The 18,750-nt window shown below is 51.8% G+C and overlaps 1 protein-coding gene across 1 annotated transcript; it reads right to left on the bottom strand.

Moving 5' to 3' along the window:
• Positions 1-6,936: 6,936 nt before the first annotated feature.
• Positions 6,937-8,006, bottom strand: OR1I1 (olfactory receptor family 1 subfamily I member 1). The gene has a single exon (XM_070059316.2). The coding sequence runs from the start codon at positions 7,921-7,923 to the stop codon at positions 6,979-6,981; it is 945 nt and encodes a 314-aa protein (XP_069915417.2). The 5' UTR covers positions 7,924-8,006; the 3' UTR covers positions 6,937-6,978.
• Positions 8,007-18,750: the final 10,744 nt, after the last annotated feature.

Below are 18,750 nucleotides of genomic sequence, written 5' to 3'. Positions count from 1 at the left end.
GTCCTTGGCCGCCCTCTACTGTCCAGTCATCAGCACGTGACTGTCTTTCCTTTCAACGCTTGCCACATCTTGACCTTAGTAGGTCTCGTGATTCTGGGTTATCTACCTCCTTGTCTAGACCGGAGCTCCACCAGGTCATGCTTGCCTATCTTGTCCGCTGCTGAAGGTTCAGATAGGAGATGAGATGTCAGGTTACAAAGGCCTGGACAGAGGAAGTGGCCAAGAGATACAGATGGAAGAGACTGAGTGTATTTGTCTACCATACACGGAGTTGGTTGCGCTCCTTGGGTATGCAGACTTTCTGAGGATTTTGGTCATTATTTCATGTCATGTATGTTTGGCAAACACTCTTCTCTCCTTGTGGGACTCCCATTATGCACACATGGGCACACTTGGTGGTGTCCTACACATCTCTCAAGTCTGTTCATGCTTCTTCAGTGTGTGTGTGTTTGAGAGGAGCTGGTCCAGAGAAGCATGGACTGCACCCTCCTTCCCCTCTGATCCCTGCCTTGGTTCCTTTGAAGCATCGTCTGACAATGGGAGAGGTGTGGGGGAAAGAGCCTGCCTTTTGAGCACCTGTTCTGTAGGACTCCAGGACTTTCTCCCCTTGGGGTACCTCGGAGCCTCAGAGGAATGGGGAGGCTGACATGGGGGTGAATGCCTTGGTTCCACCCATGAGAAAGGATTAAAACAAATTTACCATGTGTCTCATAAGTATTTATCACTGTGATGTGAGAGAGAGAGAGAGATCCTCCATCTGCTTGTTCATTTCCCAAATGGCTGCAATGGCCAGAACTGGGCTGATCTGAATCCAGGAGCTTCTTCTGGGTCCCCCACATGGGTACAAGGGCCCAAGCACTTGGGCCATCTTCTATTGCTTTCCCAGGCCACAGCAGAGAGCTGGATCAGAAGCAGAGCAGCCAGGTCTTGAACCAGTGCCCATACGGGATACTGGCACAGTAGGCAATGGCTTTACCCAACATGCCACAGTGCCAGCCCTGTACATCCTTTCATATACTTTAAATCACCTCTTAGCCTGCTTTTGACACATGATACAGGGGCTGGCACTGTGGTAAAGTGGGCTAAGCCTCTGCCTGCAGTGCTGGCATCCCATATGGGCGCCGGTTCATGTCCTGGCTACTTCTCTTCCAATCCAGCTCTCTGCTATGACCTGGGAAAGCAGCATAAGATGGCACAAGATTTTGGGCCCCTGCACCCACGTGGGAAACCTGAAAGAAGCTCCTGGCTCCTGGCTTCAGATTGGCCCAGCTCTGGCTGTTGCAGCTGTTTGGAGAGTGAACAAGCAGATGGAAGACCTCTCTCTCTCTCTCTCTCTCTCTCTCTCTCTCTCTCTCTCTCTGTCTCTACCTCTCAAATAAATGAATAAAATCTTTTAAAAAAAACCAATACAGTGAAAATTTTAGGTTATCCTCTATCATTTAGGGACTAACTGCAAGGGTTTTCCCTCCACGTTCAGTACAGGTGCAGTCCCCATGTGTTTTCTTTCCCTTTTTTTTTTTTCCTTTTTTTTGACAGGCAGAGTGGACAGTGAGAGAGAGAGAGACAGAGAGAAAGGTCTTCCTTTTGCCGTTGGTTCACCCTCCAATGGCCGCCGCGGCCGGCGCGCTGTGGCTGGCACACCGCGCTGATCCGATGGCAGGAGCCAGGTGCTTCTCCTGGTCTCCCATGGGGTGCAGGGCCCAAGCACTTGGGCCATCCTCCACTGCACTCCCTGGCCACAGCAGAGAGCTGGCCTGGAAGACGGGCAACCGGGACAGAATCCGGCGCCCCGACGGGGACTAGAACCTGGTGTGCCGGCGCCGCAAGGCGGAGGATTAGCCTATTGAGCCACGGCGCCGGCCCCCCATGTATTTTCAATCCGTGGCTGGTTGAGTCCACCGATGTGGATCACACAGGTAATAATGGCTGCCTGTTTACTTCCCTCTAAATGTTCTCATTGGCTGTTAGGCCTGTACTTATGGTGCTATTGGAATAACTAGTCCTCTTCCCACCCTGGAAGACAGGAGGACTTGTTAGAGGGACCGGTGCAGGTGGAGCAGGCTGGAACTCTGCCCTTCCGCGGAGGACATGCTGGGAGCTAGCAGATAAATGCCCCAGTCCGCTAGCCCATCCCTGGGGAGGAGGAAAGTGTGTGCTACACACCGCCCCCTGGTGGTCCTCAGCGGAACTGAGCTCCCACAGCTCACAGTGGGAATGAGCTTGGAAGCTCCCTGCGCCGGGGTTGTCGTTCCTAGTTGTCTCCACACCTAGCACCTTCCCAGGTGAGAAGGCGAGGGCCGCGGCCTGTGCAGGCCAGGAGTCCGACCTCCAGGGAGCCGTGGAAGAGGTGGCTGTCCAGAGATGAAGACAGTGGTCTCACCAGGTGTTCTCTTACCTGGGGTGGGGGTGGAGGGTGTGGGCAGTCAGCGGTGTTGCATTTCTTGGCTGGGACCCCCTGGTGGACGCCTGGAAGATCCCAGCCAGGCTGCTGTGCGGCTGAAGCAGAGTGCAATGGAGTCCCCGGTGAGCCCCTCCCTCCATTGGCTGTGCCCCCTTTTGTCAGCCCCTTGCACAGGCCCCAAGACACACTTTTGGGAACCTGCAGACATGCCACAAGTGGCCCTGGTGTTCAGCTTTGCAGGCTGTGAGGTGTCAGAGTAGACAGCGTGGGGTGTGCAAGAGCAAGGGGTGGGGGTGGGACCTGGGCTGGGCCAAGCCAAAGCCAGGAGCCTGGAATTCCATCTGGGTTTCCCACATGAGTGGCAGTGGACCTTAGTACTTGGGCCATCACCTGTGTCCTTCCCAGGTGCATTAAGCAGGGAGCTGGATCGGAAGCTGAGCTCTTGGGACCCCCAGCGCTCATAGGGGATGCCAGCATTGCAGGAGGCAGCTTAACCACCTGGGCCATAATGCTGGCCCCCAGCCATGTGATTTATGGGGTCAGGAGGGGTGGGGGAGGAGGGCCTGGGTCACACTGCATCTGTTGGGTCTCTGGGGCAAGTGGGGTTGGAGCTATGGTGCTCAGTCACAGGGGGGATGAGTTGGGTCCCTGTGGCTGGCAAGGCACTACCTCAGACATAAACCAAAGCATCACACAACCAGACACAAAACCAGAGCAGCGCCGAGGGGGAATGAAGGGGTCCCAGGTGTATCGGGGGCTAGGCTTGGGGAGGGGGCTTCCCTGAGGAAGCCAGGTCTGCATGAGAGCTCAGAGCCCAACAGACATTAATTTTGGGAGGTGGTGAGAGTTGGGAACAGCATGTGCAAGGATCCTGTGGCATCATCTTCCTCTGTCCCTTTTTGTCCCACTGCTGGGATTCAGCCCATCTCATCTCTCTCTCTCTCGTTCTTTTAGATTTTCCTCGCCTCTTATGCTTCCCATCTATTGACACCAGGCTGGAAAACAATGTTCCCAGGTGAAATCCGATCCTGGAGCTGAGAACAGATTTAATATTTTTAATGGGATACATATTTTTTTAAAGATTTATTTATTTAAAAGGCAGAGTCACAGAGAGGCAGAGGCAGAGAGAGAGAGAGAGGTCTTCAATCCACTGGTTCACTCCCCAGATGGCCACAATGGCTGGAGCTGAGCCAATCCGAAGCCAGGAGCTTCTTCCAGGTCTCCCACGCAGGTGCAGGGGTCCAAGGACTTGGGCCATCTTCAACTTCTTTCCCAGGCCATAGCAGATAGCTGGATCAGAAGAGGAGCAGCTGGGACTCGAACAGTGCCCAGGTGGGATGCTGGCACTGCAGGTGGTGGCTTTACCTGCTATGCCACAGCGTCAGCCCCAATACTTTTTTTTAGAAAAGATTTATTTATTTATTTGAAAATCAGAATGACAGAGAGAGGGGAATACACACACACACACACACACACGTGCACAAAATCTTCCGTCCACTGATTCACCCCTCTCCCAAATGCCAGCAAAAGCCAGTACCCAGGAATTTAATCTGGGTCTCCCAGCTGGAGGGCAAAACTCCAAGCCCTGGGGCCATCACCTGCTGCCTCCCCAGGTGCATTACCAGGGAGCTGGATCGGCAGCAGGGCAGCCGAGGCTGCGGTCAGCTCTCCGATATGGGATGCATCCCGTTGCACCACAATGCCGGCCCCTAGTGTTAAAACTGTACTGCATGACATGTCGGTGTGATATGCATTCAAGCACCCACAGGAACCATGGCACCAGCGCACGCCACGTGCACACCTGGTGGTGTCCACGCTGCTTTCTTGCCTCACCGAGAGAATGCAAATCCCTGCAGGAGACCCAAGGGGTCGTTGACACAGGAAGACAAGCCCTCCTGTCCCCTCTGTGCAACTCCACCGTGCCTCAGATCACGCGGGTGGGTCTCCGTGATTTCTTAGGACAAGCCAGGCTGGATTCCGCCACGCAAACCTTGCCAGTGCCGCTGCCTCCCAGGAGAGCAGGTGGAGCTGGACCAGCAACCAGAGGTGCCTCCAGGTCGTGGTGGAAAGCGGCCTCTATCGCCCCCTGGTGGCAACATCCTCTAACGGGCGCTCCCCTTGCTCGATTTTCTGGTCCAACCTCCTGGGGGTGGCTCCAAGGTGGAGACTCCCACGAATCCCCCGGGGGTGTCGCGTTCCCCGAGATGATGCTTCCAGTTTCAGTACAGGACCAGACAGTAAATATTTTAGCACGTTTTGTGCCCGGACTGCTCAGAGCTGGCAGCGAGGAAATGGCTGTAGGTGATGGTGTGTTAATGACCAGGTGTGGCTATGTTACGCTGGAAACTTATTTAAGGGCACCAGGGTTATAACTTCATATGGGGCCAGCGCTGTGGTGCAGCGGGTTAAGCTGCCCTCTGCAATGCCGGCATCCCCTATGGGTGCTGGTTCGAGTCCTGGCTGCTCTACTTCCCATCCAGCTCCCTGCTAATGGTCTGGGAAAGCAGCAGAAGATGGCCCAACTCCCTGGGCCCCTGCACCCAGGTGGGAGACCTGGAAGAAGCTACTGGCTTTGGTCTGGCTCAGCCCCGTTTCAGCAATTTGGAAATGAACCAGCAGATGGAAGGTCTCTCACCATCTCTCTTCTTTCTCTATAACTCTTTTTAAAAATAGTTTTATGCAACTTATTTATTTGAAAGGTACAGTTACAGAGATAAGGAGTGACAGAGAACTATTTACGCTCCCCAAATGTCTGTACCTGCCAGGGCTAGGCCAGGCTGAAGCCAGGAGTCAGGAACTCTTACATGGATGGCAGGAGCCCCAGACCTTGGGCCATCTTCTGCTGCTTTCCCAGGTGCATTAGCAGGGAGCATGACGATGCCAAAAACAAAAACCAGCAACTCATTGGTGCGCATGTCAGAGCAGGACAGCTTCAGCAGGGGCATGAGGTCGCAGAAGAAGTGCGTGATCTTGTTGGCATGGCAGAAGCTCAGCTGAGCCATGAGGCAGGTGTGGACAAGGGACTGGAGGTTGGTGACCACCCAGGGGCCATCCAAGCAGGGAGCTGGCTTGGAAGTGGAGCAGCTGGGACTCGAACTGGCACCATATGGAATGCTGGGACTGCAGGTGGCGGTTTAACCCACTATGCCATAATGCTGACCGGAGACCTCCAACTTGGAAACAGTACTAAGTTGTCCAGATCTGGACTCTGGGGTGGGAGCTGTTTTGGAGGGTGACCGCTACTCACCGACAGCCTCTGTCCCCAAGCATGCTTCCTCATCTTTAACTGACGGGTCACAGGGGTCTTCAGACAGTTCGTGGAGATGTCCATTATCTGTTGAAGAAAGTGTTCAGGGGCTGGCCTGGTGGTGCAACAGGTTAAGCCGCCACCTGTGATGCCAGCATCCCATAGGGGGCGCCAGTTCATGTCCAGGCTGTTCCACTTCTGATCCAGCTCCTGCTGATGCACCTGGGAAAAGCACGGGAGGGTGGCCCAGGGACCCTGCCACCCACATGGGAGACCTGGATTGAGTTCTGGGCTCCTGGCTTTGGCCATTGCAAGCATTTGGGAAGTGATACATGGGAGTTTCTCTCTCTCTCTCTCTCTCTCTCTCTCTTTGTCTCATAAACAAACAAAAATTAACAAGGCTGGTCCCAGGGTCTGATGCTAGATTCATAGACACAGTTAGTTTGAGTCTCTAAGAGCCAGCATTATTGTCTAATTGTGTGGAGTAAGAGGAACCTTTTGCTGAGAGCAGTTGGTACTCAAGGTCATGGCCACAGCAGAGAGGTTTCAAGCCCCCCTGCCCGCCCCACCCCAGGAGGCCCAGCCTGGCCATGGCAGAAGCCAGCAGGTGTGGGCTTATGGCTGCAGATGCTGTCTAAGCACATCCCTCGGGGATGTCACCAGCTAAGAGTTGGGGTGGTCTGCCAGTATCCCAGTGATCATTGCCCTGTCTCTCTTCACATTTGTATGGTCCATGGAGCAACTTGGTGGCCATATTGAAGGCTTTCTGGCTACTTCATGGGGGTGTTCGGTTGGGAAACTTTTGTGTTTCCATGGCACTTCATTAATTTTTCTCTCTCTCTTTTTAAAAAGATTTATTTATTTATTTGAGAGGCAGAATTACAGACAGAGAGAGGGAGAGACAGAGAGAGTGTCTTCCATCCACTGGGTCACTCCCCAGAGCTGCGCTGATCCAAAGCCAGGAGCCAGGAATTTCTTCCAGGTCTGCCCACATGGATGCAGGGGCCCAAGCACTTGGGCCATCTTCTGCTGCTTTCCCAGGCCATTAGCAGGGAGCTGAATAGGAAGTGGAGCAGCTGGGACTTGAACCGGTACCCATATGGGATGCCGAAGCGGCAGGTGGAGGCTTAACCCGCTACGCCACAGCGCCGGCCCTGACTTTATCCATCTCTTGATGACCTGTTCACATCAGCATGCAGTCAGGCTTGATGGGTACATCTCTATTCCCTGCTGGAGTCTGAACCACTCAAGGGGTGCACCCCCACCCCGTGTCACCAGCGCGCAGCCAGTAGTCTCGGAAACACAGCAGGCACTCCACATCTGCTCTGCCCTAGACGCTGGAGGAGGTGACTCTGCTGAAGAGCTTCCTCAGGGCTGCCTTCATGTCCTTGTTCCTTAGGCTGTAGATGAAGGGGTTCAGCATGGGGATGACCACCCCACACATCAGGGCGGCTGCCTTCTCTTTCCGGGAGGAGCCGTGCGCAGGCGCGGACTGCAGGTACACAGCGAAGATGGTCCCGTAGAAGAGCGAGACCACGGTGAGGTGGGAGCCACACGTGGAGAAGGCTTTCCACTTGCCCCGAGCAGAGGGGATTCTGAAAACTGCCCGGGAAATGCAGAGGTAAGAGACCAGGATGCACAAGAGCGGGCTGAAGCCCATGACGATGCCAAAAGCAAAAACCAGCAACTCATTGGTGCGCGTGTCCGAGCAGGACAGCTTCAGCAGGGGCATGAGGTCGCAGAAGAAGTGCGCAATCTTGTTGGCATGGCAGAAGCTCAGCTGAGCCATGAGGCAGGTGTGGACGAGGGACTGGAGGTTGGTGACCACCCAGGGGCCGCCCACCAGCAGCCCGCAGACACGGGGACTCATGAGGACCTGGTAGCGAAGTGGGTGGACGATGGCCGTGAACCGGTCCACGGCCATTACCGCCAGCAGGAAACTGTCCATGGTACCGAAGAGGTGGAAAGCGTACATCTGGGCGAGGCAGCCTGCATAAGGGATGGCTTGGCTCTGCGTCTGGATGTTCACCAGCATCTTGGGGACGGTGGTGGAGATGAAGCAGACGTCCACCAAGGACAGGTTGGAGAGGAAGAAGTACATGGGCGTGTGGAGGTGGGGGTCTGAGAGGATGGCCAGGACGATGAGCAGGTTCCCAGCCACAGTGACCAGGTACATGGAGAGGAAGAGCCCAAACAGAAGAGTCTGGTGCTCTGGCTGTTGTGAGAGTCCAAGGAGGAGGAATTCAGAGACTGCTGTGTGGTTTCCCAGTTCCATGGACAGCTGCTGTTTCCTGGGGACATAATAGGGACAGTTAGAGAGGGGTTGCAGTCCCAGCTTCCCGATGAGCCCTCGGGGACCATCCATGCCATCCCTAGGCTAAGTTTCTTGGGGTCACGCCATCTTCAGACTTTCTCCCCAAGCTGCGCTATCTCAGTGTCTCCAAGACCTAACTCCACTGTTTGTTGTCAACTTGGACATCGTTTATAAACAGGAAGTCAAATAGAATTGAATGGGAACCCAGAGTGGCACCTAGCATTTTCTTTGTTTTCCTCTCTTAGGTTATGATTTTTCTAATAGTTTGGGTGTTTCCTCCAAAGTTCATGTGTTGGGAGTTTAATCTCAAAGTCTTAAACATTTTATTTATTTATTTTATTTGAAAGGGGGAGAGAGAGAGAGAGAGAAAGAGAGAGGATGAATCCATTGGTTCACTCCTCAAATGCCCACAACAGCCAGGGCTGGCTCAGCCTAAAGCCAGGAGCGTCAGGAGTTCCATCTGGGTCTCCCATGTGGGTGGCAGGGACCCAAGCACTTGAGCCATCACCTGTTACATCCCAGGGTGTGAATTAGCAGGGAGCTGGACTAGAAAGCAGAAGTGGGACTTGAACCCAGGCACTCTGACAGGGGATGCGGGTGTCCCAAACCCTCCCCCAAAGTCTGTACCTAAAAACATTGCATCTATTGCATGCAACAAGGTGTTTTGAAAATGTATGCTGGGGTTGGCGCTGTGGCATAGCAGGTAAAACCACTGCCTGCCATGCTGGCATCTCGTATGGGCACTGGTTGGAATCCTGGCTGCTCCACTTCTGATCCGGCTCCCTGCTAATGCACCTGGGAAAGCAGTAGAAGATGGCCCAAGTGCTTGAGTCCCTGCACCCATAGGGGAGACCTGGAAGAAGCTCCTGGGTCCTGACTTTGGATTGGCACAGCTCTGGCTGTTACAGCCACCTGGGAAGTGAACTAGTGGATGGAAGACTTTCTCTCTCTCTCTCTCTCTCTCTTTCCCACCCTGCCTCTGCATAATTCTGCCTTTCAAATAAATAAATAAATCCTAAAAAAAAGGAAAATGCATGCACTGTGACATGGCTACATTGAGGGACGTAACATACACTGAACCTCACATTTTTATGCTTTTAGGGGCTGGGGTGAGCACATTGCAATTTACTTACGTGATTTCCCACAGTACAGGCATTGTTATGAGCTTCAGTCTGTGCTGTACAATATATCACTGCACTTATTCCTATCTAACTGACCTTTCAATTTTGAAATATTTTGACTATGGGGGGCAGCATTGTGGAATAGCGGGTAGAGTCACCATGTGCAGTGCTGGCATCCCATATGTGTGCCGGTTCGAGTCCCGGCTGCTCCACTTCTGATCCAGCTCTCTGCTATGGCCTGGGAAAGCAATAGAAGATGGCCCAAGTTCTTGGGCCCCTGCACTCATGTGGGAGACCCAGAGGAAGCTCCTGGCTCCTGGCTTTGGATTGGCCTAGCTTCCGCTGTTGCGGCCAATTGGGGAGTGAATCATCAGATGGAAGACTCTCTCTCTCTCTGCCTCTCTGTCTCTTTGTGTAACTCTGACTTTCAAATAAATAAATAAAATATTTTAAAAAGTGATTTATGGTCAATAACAGGAGTCACTGAGCACTTGCTCCCCATGTAGGACCTCTGTCCTTAATGTGTTTTACTATGAGAATTAATGGTAAAAGTAGTCTTAAAACAGTACTTTATACTTGTGTGTCTGTGTGGGTGCAAGCTGTTGAAATCTTTACTTAGCATAGAGTTGATTTTCTGTATATAAAGATAATAAAAATGAATCTTAATGGAGAATGGGATGGGAGAAGGACTAGGAGGTGGGATGGTTTGGGAGTGGGAGGGCACGTATTGGGGGAAGAACTGCTATATTCCAAAAAGCTGTACCTATGCAATTTATCTCTATTAAATAAAAGCTTTCAAAAAATGATTTATGGGGTGAGCAGTTGGGGCAACAGTTAAGCTGCCACTGGGTTGCCTGCATCCCATATTGGAGTGCCTGGATTCCAGCCCTGCTCCGCTTCTGATCCAGCCTCCTATAATGTGCACCCTTGGGAGGCCGGCTGTGATGGCTGCCCATGTGGGAGACCGGTGTGGAGTTTCTGGCTTTTGGCCTTGGCCTGGCCCAGCCCTGGGTGTTGTTCATTTGGGGAATGAATTGGCAGATGGGGGAATCTCTCTATCTCTCTGCCTTTCAAATAAATAATAAAATTTAAAAATTCTGAAAAAGAATGTGTCAGGTACCATTTCTCTTATGATAAATCTAAGGGGACTTGAAAAAAATTTATAGAAAATTGAATTAAAAGATAAGTTGATTTTGGGATAAAAATGTTGAAATTCACTCATAGTTTTTTCCTAATATGCATTTCCATGAGCTTTTTGAGGACCCCTGGCAGGATGTGAAAACTCGTACTATCCCTCATGGTTCTTTCTCTCTAGAATAATAGGTTATGAGGTGTGAGGTTATTCTAGAATCAGGTAAAATAGAACATGATGAGACATCCTCACAGCATGACTTACCAGAGTCCTTGTAGAACCTTAATACAGTCTCTTCCCAGCCGAGAGGTTTTTCCTTTGTTAGCGCATTTCTTTTTAAAAATTATTGATTTGTTTATTTGAAAATTCGAATTACAGCAAGATGGAGAGAGGCAGAGAGAAGTCTTCCATCTGCTGGGTCAGTCCCCAGATGGCCACAACACCCAGGGCTGGGCCAGGCTGAAGCCAGGAGCCAGGAGCTCCATCCAGGTCTCCCAGGTGTGTGCAGGGACTCAAGCACTTGGGCCATCTTCCACTGCTTTCCCAGGCACATCAGCAGGGAGTTGGATCGAAAGAGGAGCAGCCGGGACTCGAACCGGCACTCACATGGGTTGCTGGCATCACAGTTGGCTGCTTAACCCACTGCGCCACAGTGCTGACCCTGGTCCTTGTGTTTTAAAAAAGCAGTTGCCAACGAGAATCCAGTGATAACTTTAATGACAGGATCTCTATGGGGTTGATTCTGCTCAGGAGCCAGGTCCCCCACGTGTTGGTCTCTAAGAGCTAGCAGGTGTTAGCTGTACTTTACCATCGGACTGGGGCTGATACAGGCGCTAGGGGTGTGCAAAGGCCCAAGTCTCTCACCGGCATTTAGGTGTCCAATTCAGCCACCAAATCTCACGGCTTCTTAGAGTTCCTGCTTGCAGACTCTGTAACTGGGTTTCCACCCTTTTGTACATCAACCAAGCACCTGAATGCTTTCACTGTTGACTTTCACAGAGGGACCCGTCCCGGGGCAGGGAGGGGTACACCTATACGGACATCCGAAGCACAGCACCCAGAGAGGCCAGCAAAGCCCTCCATCACTGTTTCGGATTAGGGCTGGAGGTTTCTGTTGTGCCATTGGCTCCCTGGCCACACACACACACACACACACACACACACTCATGGGCAGGAGCCCTCCTGGTGGGCAGTTCTCAGCCTTGAGCTCGTGTCAGACTCACCTGGAGGGCTTGCTCAAACAGACCCTTACACCCAGGATCTCCGGGGTGAGCCTGGTGAACTAGCACCTGTGGACAGATGCCAGGCCCTGGGACTGCTGGAGCTGATGGGTCAGGGTCACACCTGCAGAAGCTGTTTCAATCTCTCCTGGTCAGACAGGTGCACCCGGCTGCAGACCCCACCTGTTGTTCTCTGCTTCTCCTCCCCTGAGACCCTCAGGCAGCCTAGAATTGGTCTCAATCTCTTCTCTCTCTCCCCTCCTCACATCCAAGAAGGGCAAGGATTCCTCTCCTCTCCCCTCCTCTCCCCTCCCCTCCTCTCCTCTCCTCTCCCCTCCCCTCCTCTCCTCTCCCCTCCCCTCCTCTCCTCTCCCCTCCCCTCCTCTCCTCTCCCCTCCCCTCCTCTCCTCTCCCCTCCCCTCCCCTCCTCTCCTTCTCTCTCTCTCTCTCTCTCTCTCTCTCTCTCTCTCTCTCTCTCTCTCCCCCCTCCTCACATCCAAGAAGGGCAAGGATTCCTCCCCCTGGCCCCTGCAGCCCCGTCCCCTTCCCCATCTCCATCCCTCTCCCATCTGCTCACTGGGACGATGTTACCAAGGAGCTAGCTTTAGCAACTCCTCCTCTGCTGGTTATCTGAGCAACCTGAGGTCAGTGCTAAGCCCCAAGAAGGAATGACAACCACTCACTATGACAGCTGGAGTGAGCCTGGTGTCCCTCCTTCCCTCTCCCCCACCCCAGACCCAGCCTGGGGCAGGTGAGTGGGGGGCTGGAGAACAGCAGGAGGTTTATACTTCGGGGGCTCTTGGGGGCTCCATCCCCATGGCTCCTTGTTAAGGAGGAAGATTCTAATTATTCCGTTTCTACTGTGACTCACTCCCTAGGGTGTGCATGCACTTGGGGACATAAGGAGTTGGAGATTCACTCTCATTAGGACCTCTCCCCTGGGTCCCCTCCCTGCCCAGACTGGGCCCCAGGGTGCTGCCCAAGCAAGGTGGCGTGGAGTCCCAGGCGCTGAAGCCCAAATCTAAGCTGTCCTCTGCTTCATCTCATCGTGATGGAAACTCCATGAGAGAAGGGGATTTGCACAGTGGTGCTTTGAGAAAGTCACGGAATTGGCCATGAAATCTAAGGGGATTTCATTTCAAACATGTTTGCGATCCATGCAGTTTTTTTTCTCATCATACGTATTTTCCTAATTTTTTTAAAAAAGATTTGTTTATTTATTTGAAAGGCAGAGAGAGAGAGAAAGAGAGAGAGTGAGTCTTCCACCTGCTGGTTTACTACTCAAATGGTCACCGCAGCAGGGCTGGACCAGGCTGAAGCCAGGAGCCAGGAGCTCCATCCAGGTCTCCTATGTGGGTGGCAGGGACCCAATCACTTGAACCCTCACCTGCTGCCTCCCACAGTGCACATGAGCAGGAGACTGGATTGGAAGGGAAGTAGCTGAGACTTGAATCAGCTACTTCAATATGGGATGTGAATGTTCTAGGTGGCAGCTTAACTGCATACTATATTCAGGGCAATATCATAGAATTTTTGGGGCACCTGGTTGGTGTTGTGGCACAGTGGGTTAAGCCACTGCCTACAATGCTGGCTGCCATTCCGTATCAGAGTGCCTGTTCCAGTCCTGCCTGCTCTGCTTCCAATCTAGCTCCCTGCTAGTGTGAAAAATGCCATTATCTGTCAAACCCAGTGCAGCAAAGACAGCCCGGATAGCTGACACTTGCAGTGAGCTTCGTGCTATGTATTTTTAAAAAACTGGCTGCTACTTTTTTTCCTTTTTAATTATCCTTTTATCGGAGCAGGCCCCTCCCTTCAGGTAATTCACCCATAGATTTCCCAGGTAACTCACATCAACAGCAGGGGGCGTCCTGGTGTTTTCCTTCAAGTCTTCCTTCATACCTGAGACTACACTGTGTATGTGTCTGTAAAAGTTGCTTACTGCTTATTTATTTATTTTTATAAAGATTTATTTATTCATTTGAGAGGCAGTGTTACAGACAGAGAGGGAGAGAGAGAGAGAGAGAGAGAGAGAGAGAGAGAGAGGGAATCTTCCATCTGCTTGCTCACTTCCCAAATGAAGCCCGGGTCTCCCACATGGGTGCAGGGGCCCAAGGACTTAGACCATCTTCTACAGCTTTCCCAGGCCATAGCAGAGAGCTGGATCAGAGTGGAGCAGCCGGGAATGGAACTGGTGTCCACATGGGATGCCAGCACTGCAGGCAGATTAACTCACTATGCCATGACACTGGTCCCTTCTCATTTATTTTTTTAAAGCTCAGAGCACTTCCAGAATTCCTCCAGCTAAAGAGATGCATATCTAACACAGTAGCTGCATGACATCTTGTAGTGTGCGTAGGCTCTGATTATCCATTCATTACACTCTGAGGGCTTGTGGTTATATATTATATATATATTTGACAGGCAGAGTGGACAGTGAGAGAGAGAGAGAGACAGAGAGAAAGGTCTTCCTTTGCCATTGGTTCACCCTCTAATGGCCGCCGCGGCTGGCACACTGCGGCTGGCGCACCGCGCTGATCTGATGGCAGGAGCCAGGTGCTTCTCCTGGTCTCCCATGGGGTGCAGGGCCCAAGCACTTGGGCCATCCTCCACTGCACTCCCGGGCCACAGCAGAGAGCTGGCCTGGAAGACGGGCAACCGGGACAGAATCTGGTGCCCCAACTGGGACTAGAACCCGGTGTGCCGGCGCCGCAATGTGGCGGATTAGCCTACTGAGCCACGGCGCTGGCCCAGCTTGTGGTTATTTTCAACTTGGTCTGTCATCACCACCACAAACGATTCCTGGGTAAACACAGTTCTACAGGTGGAGTCTCTGATCTACGAATCCAGACAGGTGTCATCACGTGAATTTCCCCCAGCTGCAGTAAGTTGTCATCCCACTAACGGCAGGCATGCTCCTTACAACACATTGTTGTGTGTGCTGGGTCTTACTTGTTTCCCTCTGTGTATTTAGTGGTTGCCAGTCTCATTCGTGGAAAGCACCCATCATTGTTAACTTTCTTTTTTTTTTTTTTAAAGATTTCATTTGTTTATTTGAAAGTCAGTGTTACGTAGAGAGAGAAGGAGAGGCAGAGAGAGAGAGAGAGAGAGAGAGAGAGAGAGATAGGTCTTCCATCTGTTGGCTAATTGGCTGCAACGGCCAGAGCTGCACCAATCTGAAGCCAGGAGCCAGGAGCTTCTTCTGGTTCTCCCACGTGGGTGCAGGGGCCCAAGGACTTGGGCCGTCTTCTTCTGCCTTCCCAGGCCATAGCAGAGAGCTAGATGGGAAGTGGAGCAGCCAGAACTGAACCGGCGCCCATATGGGATGCTGGCACTTCAGGCGATGGCTTTACCTGCTACACCACAGTGCTGGCCCTCCATTGTTAACTTCTGTTTATTTCCTCTCCTTTACCTTTGTTCATTGAGTTGTTTATTTTCTTTCTCCTGGGATACCTCATGTCACATACTGCTTGCGTATTTGGACATGTTTGGGTTGCTGGTGATTTATTTGCAAGAGCTTACTTTTTCCAGTCAAAAATGTTTATTTAAGCGATCAGAGATAGGAGAGCTATAGTCATAGAATGTATTTTATAAATCACAGATTTATTTTATTTATTCCAAAGGTAGAGTTAGGGGCCGGCACTGTGGCAGTGTGCCTGCAGTGCTGGCATCCCATGTAGGTGCTGGTTCGAGTCCCAGCTGCTCCACTTCGGATCTAGCTCTCTGCTATGGCCTGGGAAAGCAGCAGAAGATGGCCCAAGTACTTGGGCCCCTGAACCTGTGTGGGAGACCCGGAAGAAGCTCCTGGCTGCTGATTTCAGATCAGCTCAGCTTGCCGTTGTGGCCATCGGGGGAGTGAACCAGCGGATGGAAGACCCCTCTCTCTTTCTCTCTCTCTCTGCCTCTCTCTGTAACTCTCCCTCTCAAATAAATAAATAAATATTTTAAAAAATGAAAGGCAGAGAGAGAGAGACTCTCAATGGCCCCCCAAAGGGTAATATTTTATGATATGAATCCAGTGCATGTCCTAGAAAATTCCTCTCTGTGACTGTAGCCTCTGGAATCCTCCCCCTGCTTCTCTGTTGCAACGCTGTCTTGTTGTTGTGATAGAGGCATTGATTATCAGCAGTTTAAACTCTCGAGATTAAACTGTCCTTACGTTTTTCTAAAGAGAGAAGCTAACCATCCAAATTTTTTCAGCATTGCGTCTTTGGCCCACTTCCTGAGAAAATAAGGAGATCAGATTTAATTAATACTGAATTTTTTTTTTAACGTGCGAAAACCTAGTTCTGGTTTTCGTTGACTTTTTTTTTTTTTTAACAGGCAGAGTTAGACAGTGAGAGAGGGAGAGACAGAGAGAAAGGTCTTCCTTTTTCCATTGGTTCACCCCCCAAATGGCTGCTACAGCTGGCGCGCTGCTCTGATCTGAAGTCAGGAGCCAAGTGCCTCTTCCTGGTCTCCCATGGGGTGCAGGGCCCAAGCACTTGGGCCATCCTCCACTGCACTCCCAGGCCACAGCAGAGAGCTGGACTGGATAGGAGCAACCGGGACAGAATCCGGCGCCACGACTGGGACTAGAACCCGGTGTGCCGGTGCTGCAGGCGGAGGATTAGCCTAGTGAGCCGCGGCACTGGCCTAGTTCTGCTTTTTAATGCAAATAAAAGGAATAAAAATATGCCACCATTCCAATGATCAAATGCCAATAAAAACAAAAAAATGCATCATACAAAGATCTAAGCAACTCACAAATACAGCAGGTTAGTAATTAGCACATCCTGTTATGATTTGGACTTAAAAAAGTTTGCTTGGCCGGTGCTGTGGCATAGCAGGTAAAGCCGCTGCCTGCAGTGCCAGCATCCCATTCGGGAACTGGTTCGAGTCCTGGCTGCTCCACTTCTGATCCAGCTCTCTGCTGTGGTCTGGGAAAGCAGTGCAAGATGGCCTAAGTCCTTGGGTCCCTGGACCCGCGTGGAAGACCGGGAAGAAGCTCCTGGCTCCTGGCTTCAGCCTGGCCCAGTGCTGGCCATTGTGTCCATCTGGAGAGTGAACCAGCAGATGGAAGATCCTGCCCTCCCTCTCTCTGTAATTCTGACTTTTTTTTTTTAATTTATTTTTTGACAGGCAGAGTGGACAGTGAGAGAGACAGAGAGAAAGGTCTTCCTTTGCCGTTGGTTCACCCTCTAATGGCCGCCTCAGCCGATGCGCTGTGGCCGGCACACCGCGCTGATCCGATGGCAGGAGCCAGGTGCTTCTCCTGGTCTCCCATGGGGTGCAGGGCCCAAGCACCTGGGCCATCCTCCACTGCACTCCCGGGCCACAGCAGAGAGCTGGCCTGGAAGAGGGGCAACTGGGACAGAATCTGGCTCCCTGACCGGGATTAGAACCCGGTGTGCCGGCGCCGCAAGGCAGAGGATTAGCCTAGTGAGCCGCGGCGCCGGCCTCTGACCAATATTTTCTATCAAATTCCATGTGCTAAGCAGGTGCAGCAGCCCTGGGTCTCCTTGGCGTCCATCAAATAGTCACCTTGAAAATGCACACATTTCCTCTGCTCAGCGTGGGGGCTGGGGAGGCTCGGGTTTGTTTTTCCCACTCGTTTTGCTCCTGGTGGTGTTTTTTAGACTGGAATTCGATCCCGTCTGCAGAGCTGCTTCTTCAACACATAGAGGGGGGAAGCAGTTTTGAAGCCCAGCATGACTGTTCCAAGGATTCAACTTCATCTCATAGATTGGCCAAGAACCTTGTCATCTAATTATCATGCACTTCTGAACAGCCTGGCCTCAGCTGCCTTTGTTTAAAAATATTTTTATTTATTTATTTGAGAGGCAGAGTTACAGAGAGGGAGAAACAGAAAGGGCTTCCACCCGCTGGTTCACTCCCCACATGCCTACAACAGCCAGGGCTGGCTCAGGACAAAGCCAGGAGCCTAGAACTCCATCTGGCTCTCCCATGTGGGTAGCAAGGGCTCAAGTTCTTGAGCCATCACTGCCTCCTCCCAGGAACTCAACAGGAAGCCGGATTGGAAGTAGAGCAGCTGGGACTTGAATAAGGCACTCTGGTATGGGATATTGGCATCCCAAGTGACTTTAAAAAGATTTGTTTATTTATTTGAGACGCAGAGTTAGAGAGAGAGAGAGAGAGGGACAAAGAGGGAGAGAAATCATCTTCCTTGCACTGGTTTGCTCCCCAGATGACCACAGTGGATGGAGCTGAGCTGATCTGAAGCCAGGAGCCAAGAACTTCTTCCAGGTCTCCCATGTGGGTGCAAGGGCTTAAGGCCATCTTCCACTGCTTTCTCAGCTCACCAGCAAGGAGCTGGATCAGAAATGGAGCAGCCAGAACTCAAACCAGTTCCCAAATGGGATGCTGGTACTGCATCCCACACTGCTGGCCCCCAGGTGATGGTTTAAGCCACTGCACCACAATGCCTACCTGAAACAAAACACTTCTGAATGTTTTCCACTTAGACGGTGAGTCTGCACCAGTATCTGCTGCTGTGGTTCAGTGGTCCACGGAACTGGACGAAGACTTCAGTCTCCTTGGGGACTTTGGTGATGGATGGGAAAAAAAAGAGAGGAACTTCTGGCGTTTTATAACTGGGATTTTGTTGAGGGATAATTGGAAAAGCTCAACATTGGGTTAGTCTAGTTTTAAGCAGTAGCAATATATATCTATATCTATAGATATAGATATTTAAAAGATTTGTTTATTTGTAAGGCAGAGTTACAGAGAGGCAGAGGCAGAGAAAGAGAGGAAGAAAGAGAGAGAGAGCGAGAGAGAGAGAGAAAGAGAGAGAGAGAGAATCTTTCGTTTGCTGGTTCACTTCCCAGGTAGCCACAATGGCTGGAGCTGATACAAAGCCAGGAGCCAGGAGCTTCTTCTGGGTCTCCCATATGGGTGCAGGGACCCAAGCACCTGGGCCATCTTCTACTGCTTTCCCAGGCCATAGCAGAGATCTGGATTGAAAATGGAGCAGCTGGGAACGGTGCCGTGGCTCACTTGGTTAATCCTCTGCCTGTGGGGCCGGCATTCCATATGGGCGCCAGGTTCTAGTCCTGGTTACTCCTTTTCCAGTCCAGCTCTCTGCTGTGGCCCGGGAGGGCAGTGGAGGATGGCCCAAGTGCTTGGGCCCTGCACCCGCATGGCAGACCAGGAGGAAGCACCTCACTCCTGGCTTTGTATCAGCTCCAGCCATAGTGGCTATCTGGGGAGTAGCGGCCCTTTGGGGAGTGAACCAATGGAAGGAAGACCTTTCTCTCTGTCTCTCTCTCTCTCTCGCTGTCTACAACTCTACCTGTCAAATAAAAAAAAAAAAATGGAG

The sequence above is a fragment of the Oryctolagus cuniculus genome, chromosome 16 (genome assembly GCF_051225735.1).
Source record: "Oryctolagus cuniculus isolate XC-2025 breed Fujian yellow rabbit chromosome 16, ASM5122573v1, whole genome shotgun sequence".
NCBI lineage: Eukaryota > Metazoa > Chordata > Mammalia > Lagomorpha > Leporidae > Oryctolagus > Oryctolagus cuniculus.
The sequence above is the reverse complement of the archived record's forward strand: the minus strand, read 5'-3'. Positions and strand labels throughout refer to the sequence as shown.